This window comes from Ostrea edulis, chromosome 1, assembly GCF_947568905.1.
Source record: "Ostrea edulis chromosome 1, xbOstEdul1.1, whole genome shotgun sequence".
Lineage (NCBI taxonomy): Eukaryota > Metazoa > Mollusca > Bivalvia > Ostreida > Ostreidae > Ostrea > Ostrea edulis.
This window is the reverse complement of record NC_079164.1, coordinates 86,692,094-86,716,567: the sequence shown is the minus strand read 5'-3', so window position 1 is coordinate 86,716,567 and position 24,474 is coordinate 86,692,094. Positions and strand designations below refer to the sequence as shown.

General features: G+C 35.1%; 1 protein-coding gene across 1 annotated transcript; it reads right to left on the bottom strand.

Moving 5' to 3' along the window:
- Nucleotides 1–4,894: 4,894 nt before the first annotated feature.
- LOC125676948 (dnaJ homolog subfamily A member 2-like) lies at nt 4,895–22,499 on the bottom strand. The gene is made up of 10 exons (XM_048914828.2): nt 22,373–22,499; nt 20,416–20,475; nt 18,300–18,408; nt 18,003–18,135; nt 13,928–14,008; nt 12,443–12,576; nt 12,033–12,175; nt 10,359–10,557; nt 9,816–9,943; nt 4,895–6,606 (listed from the first exon to the last, which is right to left on the bottom strand). Exons 1-10 carry the CDS (start codon nt 22,439–22,441, stop codon nt 6,421–6,423), a joined length of 1,242 nt encoding a protein of 413 aa, XP_048770785.2. The 5' UTR covers nt 22,442–22,499; the 3' UTR covers nt 4,895–6,420.
- Nucleotides 22,500–24,474: the final 1,975 nt, after the last annotated feature.

The following is a 24,474-nucleotide window of genomic DNA, read 5'->3' as shown; positions in this document are numbered from 1 at the left end:
TACAAATGCTTTCCTTATTTCTACAGTGGTATTTCCAATGTTATACTGAAATGAATCAATAACTATTAACTGTACATATACATATCAAACTGGACACAGTATGCCAGATTTTTATTTTTATTCATAAACTTCTTTTTCTCGCATAACAGTGTCAGGGATTACAAATCTCTAAATGTAAAGGAAAAGATGCATGCATTAAATCAATTGATGAGAGCAATAATTGAATTGATGCATGCATTAAATCAATTATTGCTCTCATTTATTCAATTGATGTGTGCTTTAATTCAATTGATTCTCTTTTTTTGAGTCTCTGTTCTGACTGTGCCCTACTTAAGTTTGTGAAGGTGGAAGACTCCATATAAATCTCTCTTTTGACTGTGACCCACTTAAGTTTGTGAATGTGGAAGACTCATTATGAATCTCTCTGTTCTGACTGTGCTCCACTTAAGTTTGTGAATGTGGAAGACTCCATATAAATCTCTCTGTTCTGACTGTGCCCCACTTAAGTTTGTGAATGTGGAAGACTCAGTATAAATCTTTCTGTTCTGACGGTGATCCACTTAAGTTTGTGAATGTGGAAGACTCATTATAAATCTCTCTGTTCTGACAGTGATCCACTTAAGTTTGTGAATGTGGAAGACTCATTATACATCTCTCTGTTCTGACAGTGATCCACTTAAGTTTGTGAATGTGGAAGACTTATTATAAATCTCTCTGTTCTGACAGTGATCCACTTAAGCTTGTGAATGTGGAAGACTCATTATAAATCTCTCTGTTCTGACAGTGATCCACTTAAGTTTGTGAATGTGGAAGACTTATTATAAATCTCTCTGTTCTGACAGTGATCCACTTAAGCTTGTGAATGTGGAAGACTCATTATAAATCTCTCTGTTCTGACTGTGCTCCACTTAAGTTTGTGAATGTGGAAGACTCATTATAAAGCTCTCTGTTCTGACAGTGCTCCACTTAAGTTTGTGAATGTGGAAGACTCATTATAAATCTCTCTGTTCTGACAGTGATCCACTTAAGTTTGTGAATGTGGAAGACTCCATATAAATCTCTCTGTTCTGACAGTGCCCCACTTAAGTTTGTGAATGTGGAAGACTCATTATAAATCTCTCTGTTCTGACTAGCTTGAGCTGCTGTTGTGTATAAGCCTTCCATTAAGTAAGGCATTGCCCAGCTACCTGCAGCACATGATAATTAAAACCTGTCTGGCCTAGTCGTGACCTTGATCTTGGACATGTCTAGCAACAGGGATCATATGCATCAGCCTGAGAGGCAAAGCATTCTCAAGGTATCTGTTGCACAAGATCCATTTTGCGTACACGTGGAAGCCTGTCTGGTCAGATAGTGACCTTGACTTTAAATGTACTGACCTGCTGAGCAATGAAAATCATCTGAACATTGATGTGTATCAGCCTACCAAATATGAAGTCTTTCTCCACTTATTCATTGTGCAAATTATGATATTATGTTGTAGGTCACCCCATTGATCGACCAACATGTACTAATTAAGCAATATATTCTCCTTTTTCTCTGAAAAAAGGTATGAAAATGGAAACAAAATAGTTACACTTTTTTTCTTCTTTTCTTTGCAGTTAATTACTGTAATAATTTTGCTTAATTAAGAAATAAATGTTTGAAAATACATGAGGGCATGGGCTGCATCGTGCTTCATGCCAACATACTTCAGGAAGCACTATTACGGACTTCATGAAAGCTATGTATATACCAGTGTGAAGTGTTATACAGTTCATACCCTCATGTTAATTTTCAATTTCTTATATTTACATTCTATTTTTACTTCTGTTGGAATTTCCTGCCATTAAAATTTATAAAGACACTACAACTATATACTTATCAATTTCTGTTCAACATCTACACAGCACTATGATCCCTGGGGCCCTTCTCAGAAAGAACAATGTTTTGTACCACATGTATGCTGACGATAATGAACTGTATACCATCATGCAGCTTCAAAGTCCAACAGGCCGCTCTTGTAGTCGGTCAGATGGAGTCTTGCTTGAGGTCAGTTCAAAGCTGAATGGCTCAGCATCACTTCAAGATCAACACAGACAAGACTGAGGTGCCAGTGATATCCTCCAAACAAATGGCCTCTAAGCTGCACACACCATCACTGCAAGTAGGATACGACTCTATCACTCCTGTTACTAAGGCCAAGGGCGTTGGTGTAACCATTGACTGTCACATGACCATGGAGGCACATATATCATCAGTGTGCAGAGGTGCCTTCAGCCACCTTAAGAACCTGAGCCAGCTGAGGAGATATCTGAACAGGGAATCGCTGGAATGTGTTGTCCATGCCTTCATAATGACAAAGCTGGACTGCTGTAACTCTCTCTACTACGGCTTACCATCAAAGCAGATCCAGCGGCTTCAATCCATCCAAAACGCTGCAGCCAGAATCATCTCAGGCACCCGCAAATATGACAGCATTACACCAGTACTACGCTCCCTCCATTGGCTGACAGTTCAAAAAAGAGTCATCTTCAAGACATTGGTGTTAGTGTACAAAACAGTCAACATCATGGCTCCATCCTATCTGCAGGAACTCATAACACCCTATGCTCCCTCCAGAACTCTGCGGTCCAGTGATCAGAGCCTACTACAAGTGCCATTTACCACCTCATCTGTGATTCAAACTCAAGCTTTTAGTGTGGCTGGCCCTAAACTGTGGAATGCTCTACCATATGATATCAGAACTGCTGCTAGTCTCTGTATCTTTAAATCTAAACTAAAGACTCGTCTGTTTGCAATTCATTACAACTAGTCTGTGCAGATGAAATCTAAGTCAAGATTACTATGTTGTGCAACCATAATGGACTCCTTATCTTCACCTACTAATAATTTGTTCTTATACAACTTATTTTATTTTTACTCAAATAGCGTTTAGAGCAATATGGATTTTACGCTTTACAAAATTTTATTATTATTATTTAAGATTCATATAGGCATTAATTATTAACAACTGCAATGCATTCATGAGGAAATGGCCATCATTAAATACAATGTGTAAAGAGGTATCAAAGACAAAAACATTGAAAATGTAACTTATAATATAAACATGATCAATATAAATTAAGACAAACAAGTTTGACATGTCCCCCATTGATGTGAGATGGATATACTTAGGAGGTATTTGCTACACCATAGAAATTTGATATGGATGCATGCATGAAAAGTGGAGGATATATGTACAACATTTTGAAATTGAAAACTTTCAAAGAACATTGGTATGAAATGTATACATAAAAAGGCCCAAAAATTTTCTCTCTATAAAATGTGTCTGGAATTAACCTTAATAAGCGTTTTAAAAAAGTAAAATATATACCCGGTATACTATGTCAACAAAATCAGAATGATATTTCTAATTGGATAGCATTATGACATCATGAATAAGACATTTCCCACCTTTTTTTTCAAAATAAGCCTGAAAACTGTCAAATGTCATACAGATTATTGCTCAGGAAAAGATGTGTGCATTGTCGAGCAAAATAAAAATGATATAGTGTATTATTTTAAGATGAAAAACATACTTGAATATGAATTTGCTCGATGCATGCGCTGTATGTTTTCTGAAAAGAAAACCACCTGAATTTGTGGATATTTTCATTGAAAATGGCATTTTTGCAATTTTATGCAAACTTCTAGTTCTCGTCATATGAAATAAATCATTTTGCTGATCAAACTGAGCGGATTTTGGGTTTGCTAATCCATTCCTTATTTGAATGCCAGGGTTTGAGCTCCAAGTAGAATCATCGATATTTCGGGCCAAATGACTTTAGAAACTGTACCTACTTCTTTACTTTATTTAGTCAAAAAATGCAATCTTAGAAAAATTCAATCCCATGATCCACAGTTCAGCAGTCGACGTGCTAACCTACTGAAACATTTCAATTTAAGTAATGGTTGCACGCTTTTTAAAGCTCAGGCCTTCTACCAGTATAATAAAATACACGAGATGGGTTGAAGAGACTTTCAGTACGACATCCCCCAGACATGGCGCTCACAAAAATTTCTTTAGTAATAGGTAATACTGCATTTACTTCGAAATGTGCCCTGAAGCCAGGACCTCCGGTTTGTTTTCAATTTTTGTTTCTTACCTTGTGCTTTTATCATTCCAGCATAAGCCAATCTCTAAAACTTAAAACAAGTGAAAAACAATTACAAAATTCAAATTGGGACAGGGAATCCACACATTTTGGAGAAACTCTGTGATCTGTCCCAATATTTTTTCAGAAAGCTACAGTTCTGCAGCTTCGTGTCTTTAAAAAATATAATTTCCTACCCGTCCAACAGATTTTTGTCTTGGGATGTTAGTGGAAACAATTACTATTATTCACCTCAACATCCATCTGACCCCTATTAAGCAATCCAAAAATCAGTCTGAACCAGACCTACAAATGGTGCATAGACTGAACTCAAACTGTATACCAAATCAATAGATTTTCTAGACCTGACCCCTTGTCCCCAAAATCCATCTCAAAGCAGTTTCTCTACTGCCAGCCCATTGTGTCAAAGCTGTTTTCAAGTTCTCATAGAGATTAATTTATAATGGGCAACACAAATTAGTCTCCATCTCCAACTGTTGTTTTTAATGCAGCACATGGTGTGGAATTTGTAGTCCTAGTTAACCTCATAACTGTTGCAGTGTTAGAGACAACTTCATAAAATCTGTTTTCTGGTGAAATCAGGTAACAAACCTGTTGATATATGCAATACTACCTTCTCCTTAAATATACACACAGCTGGGGTCTTTAACACTGCAACACTTCTACAAGAATTTGAGGCAAACTATGATTATAAATTCCATGTCTAAATACCAACTAGTTCACTTCATTTTCCTTAATTACAATAGAAGAAAATTAGAATCTGTTAAGATTGTTTTATTTGTTCTACAAAGTCCACACAGACAGTGTATAGACTTTGACATATTGTTGTTTAAATGCATGACCACATACAAGGTCAAAATCTCATGCCTTCCATACTACATACAGTACATGCTCACCGTGTCATGATATAGACCTTACTGTCTTATAACCCTACAGTAACCAGGTATGACAAGCAGATTTCGACTGCTGGTATACTTCTTATACTGCTACTAAGGTATAAAGGTTTGGACATAGCTCCGAGACCTGGGCTGATCTACATTAATAAACCATATATCCACATTGTGCACGGATCATTTGTTCATATGAATATCACTTGGAAAAGAAAAAACCAAAACTGAAAAATAAAACACTTGTTCATAAGTGTCCAGCAGAAGAATTTATTTACATTGGACAATTAGAATATATCATGACACAAAATGCACAGGTCCTTTTCTAGGATTCATTTATAAAAATTGAAGCTGGAATATAATGCAACATCCTTATCATACTATGGAATATTATTAAAATTTTCAATTAATACCATGTTTCACAACTCTGGATAAATTGTTTTTCATTTTCCATGCCAACAGATTGGGAGAAAATGGTCAGATCAGTTGTGATGGTTTGCCCAACAAATACAAAAGAAAAAGATTTCTGTTTTAAGGAATGATTTTTTTTGGGATAGTAGATGTATTTATGATGGAAATTCTGAAAAGAATTGGTGATAAAATGCTAGTAGGTCTTTGTTCCCCATAGAATATATCTAGTTCCTTTTGTGCATATAAATACTTTCACTTTCATTATGTGTATCCATTTGTAATTTGATATGCTCCAACATTAAAACCCATATCCACAGATGTTTACAAATCACTAGGACACTATAACAATGCACATGTAATCTCATTTCATGTGACGCAGAATTATCTTATAATTCAGCCTGGGAAGAGTAGAAAAATCACGTTAGGATACTCAGTAAATGTATAAAATAGCATTGTCTGGCAGCCAATTTACCCAACCTGAGGGGTAAAAAATGTGCAGGTACACTTGTACATAAATTAATTTCACTTATGATCATATAATACAAACTAACATGATAATGACTGAGTTCAATGTACCAAAAAAAAACCAGTGCCTACCATGCTAAAACAATGCTCACATGACAAAACTCAATACAACAATTATTACATATACTAAATATATAGTCATATTAAATAGACAGCAGGGGAAGTAACTCAGCTGTATATCACAGGAGAAAACCCTAAAACAAAAACTGGAAAGAAGGGTTTTCCAAAACACTCAATTTGGTATGAATAATCAAAGCACATCCAAATATTCTGGAAAATCCTTTAGGCTTAGGACATGCCAAAAACATCTTTCACTGCTTATCATAAGTGTGGGTAAATAATCAAGTTGTAATAAAATATTCACAGATTTATGAAAAAGCAACACCTAATTGTTCAGGAACGGATAAAAACTTTCCCCCCGGTACAGAAGGTTAAAAAAGTTCTCCTAAAGTGTCTTGTCGTTATTGATGTGCACACTGAACCCGAGGTCCATGTCCGTGATGATCATCATCTTCATCATCATCATAAGCTTCCCTCCGAGAGCCATGACCACGGGACTCCTCAAACTCCACAAGATTGACCTCCTCCACATCTTCACCTGATGGAATATCTATCTTTGGTCTTTGTGGTAGTAACTTCTCTAGTTTCTGTCAAGAATATTAACTCCTGTTTAACTGGTAATAACTTTTTTTATTGATATACATAGTTCTAAACACAGACATACATTTCATTTTGAAGTACTAGTCCAACAAGAGGCCCATGGGCCACATTGCTCATTTGAGTCAACTTGGCCCTGCTGTTATGATTTTTCAAAGATTTTGTTTTCAATCGTTATTTTCAAGAAAAATTTTGATCCCATAATGTGACCCCAACCTATCACCAAAGGGTCACAACATAACCGAACTTCACACAACATGGGGATGCCGCAATACCAATATGACTAACATGATCTTGCTGATCTGGGTAAGGTCAAGGTTACAAGGCCAAAGACAATAGTATGAAATGAAAGGTCTTGCCATCAAATACAAAATATGAAAGCTCGACCTTAAATACTTTAGGGGATAATAAAATATGTAAGCTTCTTAAAATGATTGTAATCAGAATCAATGGAGATAATGTTTCTATTTATTGATTGTTTGTGGTTTTACGCTGTTATGGCAATATTTCAGCCATTTTACTCCCATGTTTCTATTACAATTGAACTAATTTTGACGAAACCTATAGGTACAGTGGAACCCTGTTCTAACGTTCCCCCTTTATTACGTTACTCCGCATATTACATTGGAATTTCAAAGCACAAAACCATTTCTTAACAAACCTATATAAAATAGATCTCTTTATTACGTTGTCCCAAGATTCCGGGACTCGGTATTACGTATTAAACCTCTAATTATTCAATAGTGATTCTCATGATAATCAATCATTCACACCTTGACTGTCCCAGGCAGTCACCATGTAAATTTCCAGGTCTGTTAGGGGATTAGAGACGCTTTACTGGTCACGCTTTCATAGATCAGATACTTTTGTATTAATATAACTAATCAGGACTATGCTGTTGCTGGAATGAGGATTTTTAAAGATGTTTCCCTGTAAAGAGCTAGAGTCACAGAAGGTCAAAATCGGCATGCATTTTATTGGAAAATTAACTGAAACTTAACAAATATTGCACTAATAATTGTCAATATAGATCGTAGTAAATGTATGCATATCAAAATGTTAATTCTGTGACGTCATAACTATGTAGAACATGTCATAAGACATGATATTTGCTCTTTCTTCATTAAAAATTATCAATTTTGCAACTTTGAATCCCAATTTCACTTTGGCCACATCAATCAAACAAATTAAAAATTCAGACATGGTAAAGAAATGCACATTGCACAAATAAATTTTGGATTTACTTTGTTCGATAAATGTGGCCATAGGGTAATTGGTTGTTTTAGGTCTTAGACAAGCGTAATTCATGCATCAAATGATGAGTTTTTCATTTGCAAAATGGATGTGTCCTTGTAAAACATTTATAAATGGTAGATTTTTACAGAGGAATATAATACAGTGTACATATCCAAATCATTTTGAAAACTTTTATAAATCTATGATCGATAAATGAAACATAAATTTGAGATGATCATCGAAAATGATACACGACAATATTAAATCAACAATGTCAATATTTGGACAGTGTATGCTTTTGCTTACAAGCCCTATTTATCTGATATGTTGAAAATGCAAATAAAAAGACTTGATAACTATTATTTTTTGCCTATCAATTGATGTTTAGCTTATACAAATTTTATTACCATCATCAACACGCATTGCAACCAAAGGGAGATAACTCAATAAACATGACTGGCAATTTGTACCCCCATAATTTTGAAGATTCATGCCATATGTAGCCTGTCTGGGGGGTTCGGAGGGGGGGGGGGTTGTTATAAAGTAAATATATTTTCTATTTTCTTCAATTACCATTTCTAACCACAAAAATCCTTTTTTAGTTTAGTTAGGATTGCAAAATTGGGCCAACGTGCATTTTTACTGGATTTAACGCAAGTTAAACTCCACAAACACTCTAAACACAATAAAATACAGGTGTATATGCCTAGCATTAGTAAGTAGGGGGTGGGGAAAAGAAAACCTGCACCCTTACTCTCTAAATCGTTCATTCTATCTTCAAGTATTCAAGATTTGAATCCCCAGGGATGCTCAGTTTTAAGTTTGATTGAAAATGGCCAAGTTGCTTTGCAGAAGAGGTCATGATATGTAAAGTTTATAGACGGATGGACTCTGGACAATGGGCAGGGCTCGAAATTAGCGAGAAATACTCGCAAAATGCGAGTACATTTGAAAAATAGCGAGTAAAAATAGTGGACGCTCGAAAATCTTAGCGAGTGGTGATTTACAAACTATGATCGTACCGTATCCGTTTTATACGGTGATGCGCTATTCGCTTTTCTTAAACTTGCACTCTGAATCACACAAACGCTTACAAGAATGACCGATTTCAATAACCGTTTCTATCCGGATTTTTCTTTCATGATTTTTTTAAGATACTCGGAGTCAAACAAATGCTTAAGAGGTCGGACATCGCATTATGATGAAAAAAAAAATAATGTGTCACGAGTCCTGTTCACATATAGGTGTGATTAAATTGAATTCCAAGTAGGAAGTTTTTGTTATTCATTTATCTAAAAAAAAAAAAAAAAAAAAAAAAATAAAAAAATCGGAGTCTATGTTTTACCAAGTCTTCCGGTAGTCATTTGTATCAGAATCGTGAGAATGTCCTATCTAAATTAATTTTATATTGTCATATGGAGGTCGGGTTGTAGTGATGACACGAGTGCACTGCTCACCGCGTAGACGATTATCAAAAAAGTACATGGGGCTCGTGATTGTGCTGCTTATAAAACCACGAGTCCGGGATTCGCTTTGAAAAATCATTAGTAACAACGTACCCTGATGTGGCATGAAATTGAAAGACTGGATCTAGACCTGCGGTAAACAGGTTGTGGATTAGAGGTGCGATAGTCAAGAGACCTAAACATTGCACCATATGACTTACGTAACTTAGCTTAGTGTCCTGTCCAAACGATGCCTGTTGACCCACTAGGCTCAGTAATGATGGGGGAAATCGTTGATTAAAAAAAAACATGAAAAAAGAGCACTGCTTCATTATTTTAATTTTAGCTTGTAGGTTTTCATTTTAGCCTGTGGATTTTTTACCTACAGGCTAAAAGTAGCCTGTGGTAGAAAAAGTTAATTTCGACCCCTGAATGGGTGATCAGAAAAGCTCACTTGAGCTTTTAGCTCAGGTGAGCTAATAAAAATGGAAGAAATTCAGGAACAATTAGTAACTAACCTGTAAATCTTCTGGAGGGGCAAAGTTCTGGGGTGGAAAGGTTATGTCAAACCTCACCATAAGGTTCCCCTTCTCAAAAGGGTTTCTATAGAAGGGCATTCCCTCCCCCATGACACATCGTATTGACCCTGCAATTAATTGTACAACATTACACATTTAATTGACCTGAAAATTATATCACATTGAACTGATGATTGCAACACATTCTTAGAGGGAAAATGTAGAACAATTGAAATAAAATCATTTACAATTAAGTAATCATGAAAAATAGAAAATCTAAACAACAGAAGCTTGATAACTTATTAAGGAAGTCATCAATCAGTTATCACCAATGTTGAAAAAAAACAGTGATGAACCTGATAATTCTTATAAAGAATACAAAATTATAGGGTAGGGTAAACCAAAACTTGGAATGGGATCAGGTGCCAAGGAGTAAGCATCCCCTGTTGACTGATCACACCAGCCATCTATCTTTATCAGGTAAATGGAGTAATCCGTCGTAAAAATTAGTATGTAATGACCAATCATGAAATAAAAACTTACCTGGACTAACAACAACACCTGGCGGGCTCTTGATAACTAGGTCCCTCGCATCCAAGTGTTTTAATGTGAATTGGAAACCACACAAAGCCTCAGTCAGTGAAAGGTTATATGTACAGTATAAGTCATTGTCATTGCGTGTGAAAAGTTCATGCTCCTTTAGCTGTAGGATAATGATCACATCACCTGGTTCTATATCCGGCTGTCAAAAATAAGGATTAGATATCAAGACATAGTATCATGTGTTACACAATAGAAAATGGTGATTCATCCTAAAACAAAAGCATTAAAAAATCGCTTTTAAAGAATAGTTTACTGAAGATTAGGTTGCTCATCTCTATGAAGTGTAACCTATAGATATTATAACAAAGGATAAATGCCCCATTCTTTAGAGTCATCTGCAAATATAGTTCTATAGGTGAAACTACATGTAACATAGCTTCTGTCAATGAGATAAAGATAAAAATCAACAAAAAATTGTCCAAGGGTATGGAAGATAACATTTGAATAAAAATTCTTCATTAATTAAAGTGGCAATATCCTTAAATGCTATGTAAAAATCCTCATGTAGCAATGAGTACATTTCAGAGAGCAAATTCTAACAATATCTCATTATACAGAAACCTAATCTTCAATAATCCACTGATTAAATGTTTCAGCATTCGTATCTTGTAAATAATTGTCGATTCAATGTCAACTATATTTTACACACCCTTCCTCTCCCATTTTGTTTTTTAATCGATAACGATTTCATTCAAAACACTGACTAGGCTGATCAAGTTTTTTTTATGTCAACCTTACAGCTGTACATCTCCAAACAAACATTGCCAATTTCCTGTACCCATGCGCAGTCTTCTTTAATACTTAGATTTGCCACAGCATCATTTGTATTTTGACGTCAAAACATAGACAGTGATGTCATATCTAGACTACCATCTTGTTCCGGCCATGTTTGACAATACATGATAGACAATACATTTCATTATACATTAGGTTTCTCATTTCCAATAAGTACAAAATTCTGTATTGTGCAGAGGATTACAAGACCAGGATTAAATTGAGACAATCCACATACATGTAAGTTCAAAATCGCATCGGTAAAATGTGACCTTGCAAGATTAACATTAACAGAGTTCCGCAAGGCAGGGCATACCCCCTCGCAATGAGTGTCTACAAGCTTTTTGTATAAAAGTCCCACAGTGATCTTGACTATATGATCCAATGATCAATAGGTTTTTTTTCTCTTGATAACAAAGCTACATGTACATGTGAAGTATCAAATCAATCGAGCAAAGGATATGGCTAGGAGAATGTCTACAAACTTGTTCTACGAAGTCCCATAATGACCTTGACCGGTCTTTTTTACCCTAAAATTTACAGGGTTCTTCCTCTTCTGATAACAATGCTACCGTGAAATCAATTGAGCAAAATATCTGGTCTGTAGAGTTTACAAGCTCAGTATTGATAACACACAAGTCTTGTTACCATATCCCATCTCGCAATGGAAAGGATTTTCGGTAGGATTAACATTGAAAATTCATTGGACATATGTGAAGATTCAAATTTATTTTGTTTTAATCTTTAGAGCTAAATGCACTTGCTATAACATGTAGTATCGTCATGATGGTGCCCTATGGAGGTCTACATTACATAATATGAGATACTCAAATGCTTTACCAATTGATCCCCCTCGCCTCTGAAAGTGATTTTCTGGCCGTCCTTCATTCCCTTATCCACATGGACCTCCAAGATTTTGGTTTCATTTGTCACTTTCTTTCCCTTACATTCTTTACACCGATCCTTTTCATTTATTATTTCACCTGCAAAAGGAATTGACAAATGAGAGCATATACACAAGTACATCTAAGTGAAATGTTAAGTACATATCAATATATCATATATAATTTGCATTGGATAAATATAAACACAATCATGCTAGCAAATTACTCTACCCTCTGTACGACAGTCTAGGCAGACAGACAAGTACACGTACAGAGAATAGCTCCTACTACATCTACTGTACTACACCAGTACCCTACTCTCTCTGTGACAGACACACACAACATTAATTTACTAAAATAGCCTACCCTCTCCATGACAATCTGGACAGACAGACTGCATCTGTTGTACCATCCCTGGTCCCAGTTGTCTCATTGTGATCTTGACACCACGGCCATTACATGTCCGACATTTCTGCATTGCTCCAACTTTACCTCCAGCTCTGCAAAACAATGTACCCACTGAATACAAAAAACTTAACCTATTAATGTCAAATATTTTTAACATCGCACCTTCCCAATAAATTAAACAAAATTAAAGAATTCATCAATTCGTATTTTGGTCCCAACTTAAAGTTTTCCCATATATTCCCATGTAAAACTTTGATCCCCATTTTTGCCACACCCTACTCTTGGGACCATGACTTAAAAACTTACATCATTAGGAAGCTTTCACATAAATTTCAACTTTTCTGGCCAAGTGATTCTTGAGAAAATTTTTAAATGACCCCATTCTATGTTTGCCCTTTCATGACTATCTCCCTTTTGGAGAGAGCATGGCTCTTTATTTCAACAAATCTGAATCCCCTTTACCCAAGGATGATCTGTGCCAAGTTTGATTGAAATTGGTCAAGTGGTTCTTGAGAATGTTTTTAAAAGATGCCACAAAATTTTTACAAGTCTTTATTATCTCCACATCAAAAAAGGGTGCAGCACTTCATTTGAACAATCCCCTTAACCCATGCATGCTTGGTGGCAAGTTTGGCTGAATTAAGCCCTGTGGTTCTGGTGAAGTAAAAAATAATAAAAGCTTACAGACACTGGACAAAAAGTGATCAGAAAAGCTCAGCTAAGGTGATAGACGTTCTGCATAAAAAATGCTATATACATGTATTGATTTTAAACATATAAAACGAATTGAATAATTCTATTTAACTTCTTCATATTGGTATACACTTCATATTGTTACTTTGCTATTTAAACTATCACTCTTGCAGATTTGCTGCTGATTAAACCAATATTAACGCGAGTTGTGTGGCAAGAAATAATTTCTGGCAGTAGTACTATATACAGGGTTATATTCGGCCCATGCTATTTTGTTTTCTTACACTTGCAGGACGTGAAATGAAACTCGAGCAAATCTTTCCCTGTATACAGCTTTTGAGTCAGTCATGACTTCAGAGTCAAATTTGAAACTCCAAAAATTTATTACCATGCAAGAAAATACATGTACGTAGATTTTCCTTATAGGTGTATTTCCAATATTAATAAGTTAATGTGTACAGAATTGTTGTACAGAAGCATGAGATTATTGTATATACTTGCATAAATCCATGGTTTTTATTTTCTTAAATTTTGCTTTTATATTTGAAAACGATAAAATTTCAACCACCATGAAAAAGAATTCCAGCACTTAAAATGCAAATTTAAACAATCTTTAATGTCTTTAAGCTACAGGTATTTAATAAGCATTTTCAAGGACTGGGTCAAAACTGAAGCACTTTTCATAGTTTGTATGAACTCAGTCTGCCCTTACAAATGCTTGCAGTTGCATCAGTTATACTGAGAGCTTACCCTTTACATTTGGAACAGATAATCGTTTTACTAAGCTGTAATTTAGCTGTCTTTCCATTGTATAGGTCTTCCAGTGATACCCTAAAATGACAACATCGAAAACTGAAGTATAATGTAAAACTTTCATATACACTGTACATTCAAAATCAATTAACACTGAGTAGTAACAAATAATAAATTCCTGTAACTCGATACTATTCCTGTAAATGAGGATCTTGTGAAAACCAGTTCCATAATTAATAGAATCATTTCATATGCAACAAAACAAGAAATAGGTGTGGATTCAATCAGGCCTTGAGTAATTGTTGGTTTGGCATTGACAACCCACACTTGAAACTGCTGGGTCGGTACTCGGAAGGTAGGAAATATTTTTTCACTGGAGGTGGTGGGACAATACAAGAAAATTAGCCCTAAACAAAACTCTGAGGTAAAAAAAATTAAATAAATGTGTTGTTTTCTTTGCATTAATGTTTTTGCTTAGAATTTTTTTCAGATTAAAGAAAATTTCAAACTTTGCCAGAAGAAAATGGACTCCTTTCCTATTCATATAAATCTTTTAAAATGTTAAAAGTTTCAGTGGGAAAGATCTTAGAATAGTTCAGGGCAGAATACAAACACATCATTAAAAAATAATGCAAGAAAAAGTTATTTTTGGTCACAACGAAATACCTCTCTTTTCTTTCAATGATCTTCACCAATATTACTCTTTCATTCATTAATAACTTTAGTTAACTTGTTTAGGGCTATTCCAGAAATAAATACATGGGGGGGTCGGGAGGCACCTTTTGTATATACCAAGCACCCATAAAAAAAATTACCCCATGACCCATCAAATTGATAAACTCATTTTACAATGACCCATCTAATTAAAAAAAAACAACTAACCAGACCCACCACAAAAATTTTTTTAAAAATGAAAACGGTACAAATCTCGCGAGGTTTTCGGGACAAACATTCTAGTCAATGACGCGGCAATGCCTGTGCGACATTGTATCACAGTAGTTCTGAAGAAACGATGTCACATCAACAATCAAAGGCATCTATGGCGGGAATGTTGGAAAGATTGGGAGTCCAAACGATGCTATTATCATGAAATGGGTATGGATATGTTTTTCCACGAATCGTTCGTCTTCTAATGGAGCCTGCGCCCGGAGCTGAGTATTCTCTTTAGAGAAGTCGAAAGGCATAACCTTCATTGACTTCTCTTCGCAAGCATTCATATTTTGATTCTGGAAAACGTGTAAATGCCGGAGTCGGTTTATGCTTTGACCAACGTTTCGACTCAGATGAGCCTGGATTTACGCAACAGACAACTTGTTTTCAAACATTTAACAGTAATGCACAAAACTGTCGCAAAGAAATCAAAACTTACTTGCTTTTAATCCATTTTCAATATGTCCCCTGTCCCGGGTTTACGTTAACTGGTCTTGGGAGCTGTCACAATAGGGGACCAGTTAAGAGAAAAGCAGGCTGACGTATTCAGAGTTGTGATTTAAACCCGGGACAGGGGCATGCAGAAATGGATTAAAAGCAAGAAAGTTTTGATTTCCTTGTGCCGGTTTTGCACATTGCTGTTAAATGTTTGAAAACAAGTTGTCTATTGCGTAAATCCAGGCACATCGGAGTCGAAACGTCGGTCGAAGCATAAACCGTCACCGACTCTGACATTTACACGTTTTCCAGAATCAAAATATGAATGCTTGTGAAGAGAAGTCGATGAAGGCTATGCCTTTCGACTTCTCTAAAGAGAATAGGAGCTGAGCTGAGGCCTCTATATCACCATCACACTGACTGATAAATATAATGCATCGGTACCCTCGTATAAATCAACTAAGGTTTGCCTATTTTTATTAGAAAACGGAATACCTATTGGTTTCAAAATATTCCCAAAATCGATGCACTGTAAACTGTAATAATCTACAGAACAGAGTTCGCCACCATCACATCCAAAGGGACCCTACTAAACGCGCCTCTAATTTGAAGAGTGCCGTAATGGAAAGTTATCCGCTGCAAAGAGCGACAACTCGAATAGTTCTATGTTACTTCCGATTTCCGATTTCGAAAGCACGTTTTCAATTTTCCCTCCGACGTTTTGTAACCAACACGACAAGAGCGACAATAAAAATATTCTGAAAACTCAACACCCACATGGCACAAAATAAAACAATAGAAACTACCCACTACCCATAATAAATATTTTTTTAACAGTCCAACCACGGACCAAATAAAATATGAAAAAATACGACCACCCACACAAAAAAATATCATTTGCCGCCCGACCCCCCCATTTGATCATTTCTGGAACAGCCCTTACATTATTTGAGTCAATCCCCCACACTTCACACCATCTGCACCATAAATATTTGCTGGTGCACCAAGACAAAAACAACTGCTTGTTTTATTTAAAAGCTTGCTTAATCCAAGAAAAGTATTCAAAGTGCAAAAATGTCACCCAAGAATGTAAATAACACCTCAAAGTAATGAGTAAAATGGTCCTAATCTACACAACTTCTGCTGCAACTGTTTATCAAGAGTCTGTACACTATATCTTCTTTTACATCATGGAATCCCAAAAAATGCAATATATATATATCTCAATGGGAAATACAAAAAAAAAAAAAAGACAAACAAAGATATTAGGCTAAATCGTTGACCCCTTAACATCAAGAAAAAGTGTTATCTTTTAAAAATATGTGTGTGTAAAATAACGTATGCCTTATTTTTCAAATACCGTGTTTGCATTATGTCACTGATTGTAGAAGAAAATGTAAATATTTATAATACATTATTTCAGACAAAGATTTTGCATTTAATTAAATCTTTTCTGATATATGTATAAATGAAACTACTAATCAAAAAACAACTCAGAAAATCTGTCCTATTTTGAAATATTCAAATGTGGGTTGGCAATGCCAAATCAATAATTATTTACATGTAATTGTGGACTTAGCTTTCTATTGTTTGGCAGAATCATTCTGCATCAGTTGTACTTTGAATGCTCTTACGTGTTCACTAGGGCTGAAACGATTCAGGTACCTCACGGTTCGGTTCAATTTTCGATTCTTAGGCCACAATTCGATTATTTTCGATTCAATTCAATAGTTGTCAAAAACTCTAATAAACAATAAAAGAATACACAACTTTCATGTTTTTATTTCATCCCCCCCCCCCCCCCCCCCGCAAGAACATTGGTAATTTATTTCTGTGAAACAAATTCTACATACTGCCGCAGTTCCGTTCTCTTTAAAACCAAAATGCTTCCATACAGGGGACCTTAGATTGCCGGAGGGTTTTTAATCACGGTTCCCGAGTTAGTGTCCGCCATTTTTGTTGTAATAAATTGTAAGGTAAAAAACCAAATCCGTGTTGAATTCTTTATTTCCGGAAAAAATGTAAACATTAACTGAATCGAAATTTGAAGATGTTGAACCGAAAATTGAACCGAATGCCGTGAATTGCGGTTCGAGTGAACCGCGATTAATTGTTTCAGCCCTAGTGTTCACAAAGTTGATCTAGAATTAGTGCACGGTTCAACAGACTTGAAGGAGGTAACTTTAAGAAGTTACATACTTCGTGAATTAGTAAAGTTGTAAGTAATTTCAATACTTTAGAGTAGATTGGGGTGGAATTTGTTGATTTAATCTTTAACACTTAGATTTATTGACTATTTATCTCCTTTGCGGCCTGTTTTGTCTAATAAGTCAGTGAGAACATCATACTAAGTAAGGGTGTGTATCAATATATTCCGTTTGACAGACTTTTCCCATAGAGCAGCATATCTGACAATTGTGTAGAGAGTTATACCATCAAACTTTGTTTACATTCGGCATGTTTGTTTATTGTAATGTGAGCTCTGTGGGTTATAGGAAGATCACACGAGTCTTAAAGTGCACAGATGATTTGAATATTAATATTGTAAAGCATTTCAATGGAAACGTTACAAAATTCCAGATTCATACATCTAATAAAATAAATTAGGATATAAGATCAATAAAATTTCCTCGGACTGCACAAATTCTAGTCGATCAGTCACCAACACCAAACAAATTTATTTCCGGCCTTCCTGAACATTTACCTGAGTGGATGATGGGTGTCTTCTCCTCTACGTCTTCCTCGTCGACCACCCATTCCCCCCATCCCAAACGGCCCTCCTCCCCCTCCAAAGATCCCTCCAAACAGGTCACCAAAAATATCACCTGGGAATCCTCCTATAAAACAAACACACATTTCAGTAATTCACAACAAAATTGGACTTCCTTGATGTTATTGGTTTCCTATCCTCTCTAGTAATTTATGAATTTATGCTAACTTTCTAAAGTGTATACTGGGTGAGTTGTTGGGTTTAGTTTACCAACATAAGCTCTTTACTAACCTGGTCCACCACCACCACCCTCTTTAATGCCTTGTAAACCATATCTGTCATATGTCTCTTTCTTCTCTGGGTTTGACAGAACCTCATAGGCAAAACTAATTTCCTTGAACTATAACAAGCAAAAAAAGTTTATGTTAAGAAGCATATCACATCAGAGATATATTTACATTCATATTTTGAAACTGAAAGCTTTGCAATTTACTTTATTCATAAAACTGTACATTTAAAAAAAGGTAACCATGAAATTAATTACATCCCTTGTGAGATTCCAAATCATATTCTACAGGTCTACAACCTCAAACAATTTTGATCCCTGAAATATGCTTTCCATGTGTCTAATGTAATTCTATTTAGACAACATAAAATTCATTCAATTCTTTGAATAAAATATATTTGCATTCTCAATCCCTTGAAATATTGGATATACACTTGTTGCTTCCTAATACTTCTCATTACCAGCTCGTTAGAGTTATCGCGCTTTGATGACTTGTGCGTCATTGGTAAGAAAATGCACAAGTCTCGCGAGCAAGTGCGAGATTACTGGGACATAAACGAAACGGTCATACCACCCCCCCCCCCCCCCCCCCCTTTTTTAAGAGTTAAAATACATGGTGTATTTTTATATAAAATAACCATTGCTCAAACTGCATTTTTGAAATATTCTAACACAATCGTATTAAAAATGTTACATGTTTTTAAACTCCACCACACCTATTTTAAAAATTCCAAACAATGATGTTCTCTGTCCTAAATCCATCAATATTTTGTAATTTTCAAAATAGCTTAAATGCAGTTTGGAAACGCATTAGTTGTGTTAATTAGTGTTATAAACGTCTTTAAAAATGCAGTTTGGCAAATATATAACTTGTTCTAAAATATGGAAATTGAGGGGGGGGGGGGGGGGGGGGGGGGGGGGGGGATGTTCGTGTACGATTACCAAGTCCATGCCATATGAACCTGTCCTAATTGTATGATAAAATAGAATGTCTTCATAGTCTGACAGAATAACTTTAAAAACATATTAATCACATTAATTACAAGAAAGGTTCTTGTGTTGGATGTGCATATAGGTTTTTCCCTTCACAGTTCTTCTTGCGATTGATGCTTTATATCGGTCAGATTTGGCAGATTTAGTACCTGCACTCCTTCACATAGTTTAATAAGTTCGTCTGTTTTCTTGTAAGAATAATCAATTCCTAAATTTTACTTTAGAATTTTAATCAGTGTTGTGGTTTGCAGTCGGTTATATATAATATGTATCCGATACCATAATTTATATTATGTATGCCTAAGTAATGTTTACGTATGTTGTCCCGGTAGCACGACTTTACGCGCCTTTAATTTGAAGAGTTCCACTAATGGAAATGATAAGTATTGCAGGGTTTGACACTAACTTTTTTCCAGTGGTAGACTGAAGGACCACCACCACCTTTCAAAACTCCAGGTGGACCTTCCAGATTTCAAGTGGACCTTCAGAAATAATTGATAAGAAGAAAAAATACATAATTTTTGTGAATCTATTTCATCATATATCAATAATGCTGATATTCCAGTTTGCTGATATCCACCCCCCCCCCCCTTAATTTTTCTTTACAAACAATACATGAGACCATAATTGCTTGCAATGTTTATAATTCTCAACTCCTAAAATATCAAGTGATTTCATCAGACATGACAGAAACAACAATTACTCTACACCGTTTCTGTTCTTAAAGCCATTCCTAAACTCTGAGGTTTATCCAGATTGCTTTTGATATTAGATAAACGACTTCACTACCAATGATGAAATGCTACTGAATTGCATTTACTGAAGTTAATGCTTGCCTAAAATACTTGAACAAGATGTGGAAGTAAGCATGTTTAGTGAAGATAATCTAATGTAGTAAGTATTTGAACTGACTAAATATCAATCCCTATATCTATTACTTTCCTGTGTGGGTAAGCTTATCACTCCATCTCACATTAATTCTAGACTTAAGACCAAGCCTTCAGATGGTCGGACCTTCCAATATGTTGGTGGTCTCAAACCACCTGTTCATCGCTAGTGTCAAACCCCAAATTGGTACTTGTTCATAATTCATTCACTCAGTTGATTCTCTAGATTGTTTTGTAATACCTTTTCTCCAGCATCTGGGTTTTTGTCTGGATGATACTCCTTAGCCAACTTGTAGTAGGCCTAAAAGAAATACATAGGAACATCATATATACATACATATAAGGCCAATTCAACTTAATTAGTAGATTATCATCCGGGGTCACAAAAAATATGGAGTGAGTGGGAGGATTTCATTTTTTAATTTTTATTTTCCGAGAAAAAAAATTTAATGGCAAAAGGCATCACATAAAGTGTTAATCAAGTTAACATTCAAAGAATCCTTGGTAGAAGATATAAAACCAACATTCTGTGACTTTCATCATTCACTCATGTCACTGGCAAGTTTGTTTGAAATAGTAACTTTTGCGAAAATAAAAAAAAAAAATCAGGGTGGACCCTTTTTTGAGGGGCGGGTGAGGATGATAATCTATCAATGAATTTTAATTGGCCAAAACAAAAACAGCCTGAACATTGGGGATCTGGTTTTAGTTCGATAGTGTGCTGAACAAAAAAATGTTATTTCATGTAAATGCAAAAGACCAGACTGAGATTCGAACCAACTTGGGAAGGTCCCATAAGTCTCAGTCCAGTGAAATAAACAAAATATGAGAAACAAAACTTGTCATGGGATTTGGATGAAAGACAGAAGTAGAACTACATTAGTTTGTCTAGATATTTGCAAAAATTCCTTCGGTAAAGTTGTTCATGACCAGTAGTGGGCAGCCCCGTTTGTTTACATCATCGTGTTATGAATTGCACACCTTTACATATATTAGTATCTAACAAGTGGTCATCTCAAAAGCTAACAGAAAGTAAAAACTAACTATTCAGAACAACTAGGTGATCAGCAGGGAAATCAAATATTTTAAATAAATTACTGGGTCTGTCATATAAAAGCAACATAAGATCAGTTTTGCTATACGGCGCAGAAACATGGAGAACAAACTGGGAAATTGATGAAAGGAAACTGAGAGGAGTAGAAGGCAGGCTACTAAGGAAGATCATGAACATCAAAAGAACAGAGTATCAAACATCGAACTCGCAGAAAGAACAGGAATCAACAAATTAAGAAGAAAAGGTGGAGATTTACAGGACATATACTAAGAATGGATAACACCAGGCATGTCAAAAAAAGCACTGAGGTGGACACCTGCTAGCAAGAGGAAACCAGGAAGGCCAAAGGGTACATGGATGTGGACACTTGAAAGGGAGATGAAAGAGTTGGGATACAGTTGGGGTGAGTTAGAAAGGCAAAGGACAGAGCTGGTTGGCGGGCCCTGTTGGAAGCCTATGTGTTACCTAACACGAAGAGGACAAGTAAGTACCGAGTCTGGGAAGAAGAGGGGGGATATGTACTAAAGACCTATACACACTAGGTGCCTGTGATAATCGATGTCTTCAAGTTCAATATTCATCACTAGCTTTTTTGTTTAACAAAGGAGTTGCAGGCACTAATTTACTTTTAAATTACTTGACTCATGAAATGCATTTACTGGACTTCTAAAGAATTCAACAGCATTGCTATCAAAATTTTGATTTAAGGCAAAAACCCTTGTTTTAATGACATGGTAAGCTATGCTATTTTATAACATTAAATAGCATAGCTTACCAAGTCTATGAAACAAGTGTCTGTGGTTTTAGGCCTAAATGTATTTCATGACCCCAAGCTACCAAACTTGCTTGTGTCATTCAAAATGGATCTCTGTACCCAGATACAAGTAAAATATGATGAAAATGTAACAACTTGATACTGAATAAGAACTTGACGCTCCATCAGTTTTAATTTAACATGTGTTTGAGATGAAACACATAAATGTATACTATGAATTTTCTAGAACAGGTTCCCGGTGGGATCGGATTCAAGAACCATAACTTCCTTCAAATCCTTGAACCTCGTGGTTTAAACAGAGGTTATCAAATCGGCACAACACATCTTCATCATATCCCTTGGTACTTCTAAAACATTCTAGCACTTTACCTTCTTAATTTCCGAGTCTGAAGAATTCTTATTAACACCTAAAATATCATACAGCTTTGTGTCTGCCATTTTCACGAGGTTCTTTTCACAAGAATAGACGTGACGTTAAAGAGCAGCGACGCCTTGTGGTCAAGAATGATAACTCAAACAAAAAGGAGCGGATCTAGGAGTATTGACAAGGCTAATAAATAAGCAATGCTGTCTCTACTGCTCTTCTATGTTATCAATGAGTAATCACTACAAGATAAAAGATACAAGACATCTTATCGACAAACCGTAGGCCCCGAAAGGCATTTTGATTGGTTCAGAACAAAGTGGTGGTCCAGTAATTAAGAGGGGTGGTGCCCGGTTCAAAGTGGGCGAATAAACTCACATTTTACCCCGGGAATGTACAGTACAGCCGGGAAAATCATGTCGATAAAACGAATGACGCAGCCAGGTACTCCAATTAATTTCCATATACACCTACCTACATGCTCATGAGCTTGAACTTGTAAATTTTATTTTTCATCTATCTTTTGGATAATATATAACTCTTTTATGATTTATGTATATGAACTTTGTATTCTTTGTATATCCTCTGGGCCAAAAATTGGAAATAAATTACTTACTTAGCAATCTAATTAAAATTAGATCCTATAATCCGCTCATCTACTATCGCTGAGTGTATCATAGGATTAAATTTTAATGAGATTGGTTCATGAGGGACTTTGTCCTTTTGACACATGTCTGCTTTTAATATTTAACTCTTATCCTGACATATACATGTGTATTATGGATACATAGGTTCATGGAATAAATTAAAAATCATCACCATTTGATCCAGACAACCTTTTAGAATCACTTCTCTGTGAGAAGCTTCATCAAAAATATTCTAAATGTATTCTTGGTGTACATAAGAAAAGTAAAGAAAATTTGCTGTACTATCAGGATTGGAGAAATTCCCTCTACATCATGATATTTTGAAATCAATCATTTGTTATTGGTACAGGTTTGAAAACCTAAAAGAATTTAAACTACTTAAGGATGCTTATCTATGTAGTAAATCTTTACATTTCAACAACAAACTGTCATGGTACTCACTAGAAGAAAAAGCTTTAGAATATGTTAAAATTGGATATTCGTTAAGAGATTGTAGTCAGTATAGATTTAAGAAAATTGTAAAGAAACTACTTTGTGATAAATACACTGAAACCTGGTACAATAATCGAAATAAATTAATTGATGGGAAACTGTGCACTTATTTTAAACTTAACTTTCTTATAATAAAATTAAAAATTTTGATATTAGAAGATCTATTTGTAAGTTACGGATATCAGCTCATAGATTAATGATTGAAATTCATTTTGTTGGTAGATATCCTGGTATATTACTAGGAATGAACGAATATGTAACAAATGCAACTCCGGTTCATTGGGTGATGAGATTCATTTTTTGATTAAATGTAAAAAGTTTGTTGATGAAAGAAAATCTTTTTGTGGTGCTATAGAAAAAACAGTTATTTTTTTTTTTTTACTAAACCCAATGATGAACAAAAATTCATTTACATATTATGTTCTGAAGGGCCATCTATTCTAAATATAACTGGAAAATTTATTTTGAACAATTTATCACTGTATTTGCATGTAACTGTATTAGAATATGTTAAAATTGGATATCCATTCAGAGATTATAGTCAGTATAAATTTAAGAAAACTGTAAAGAAAATATACTCTGTGATAAATACACTGAAATTACCTGGTACAATAATCGAAATAAATTAATTGATGGGAAAACTGTGCACTTATTTTAAACTTAAGGAGTACTTTGGTTTTGAAAATTATCTTAACAAAATTTAAAATTTTGATATTAGTAGATATATTGATATCAGCACATAAATTAATGATTGAAGTTGGTAGATATTCTGGTATTACTAGGAGTGAAAGAATATGTAACAAATGCAACTCCGGTTCATTAGGTGATGAGATTCATTTTTTGATTCCATTTTGAAAAGTTTGTTGATGATGAAGAAAATCTTTTTGTGGTGGTATAGAAAAAACAGTTAAGAATTTTACTAAACTTAATGATGAACAAAAATTCATTTACATATTATGTTCTGAAGA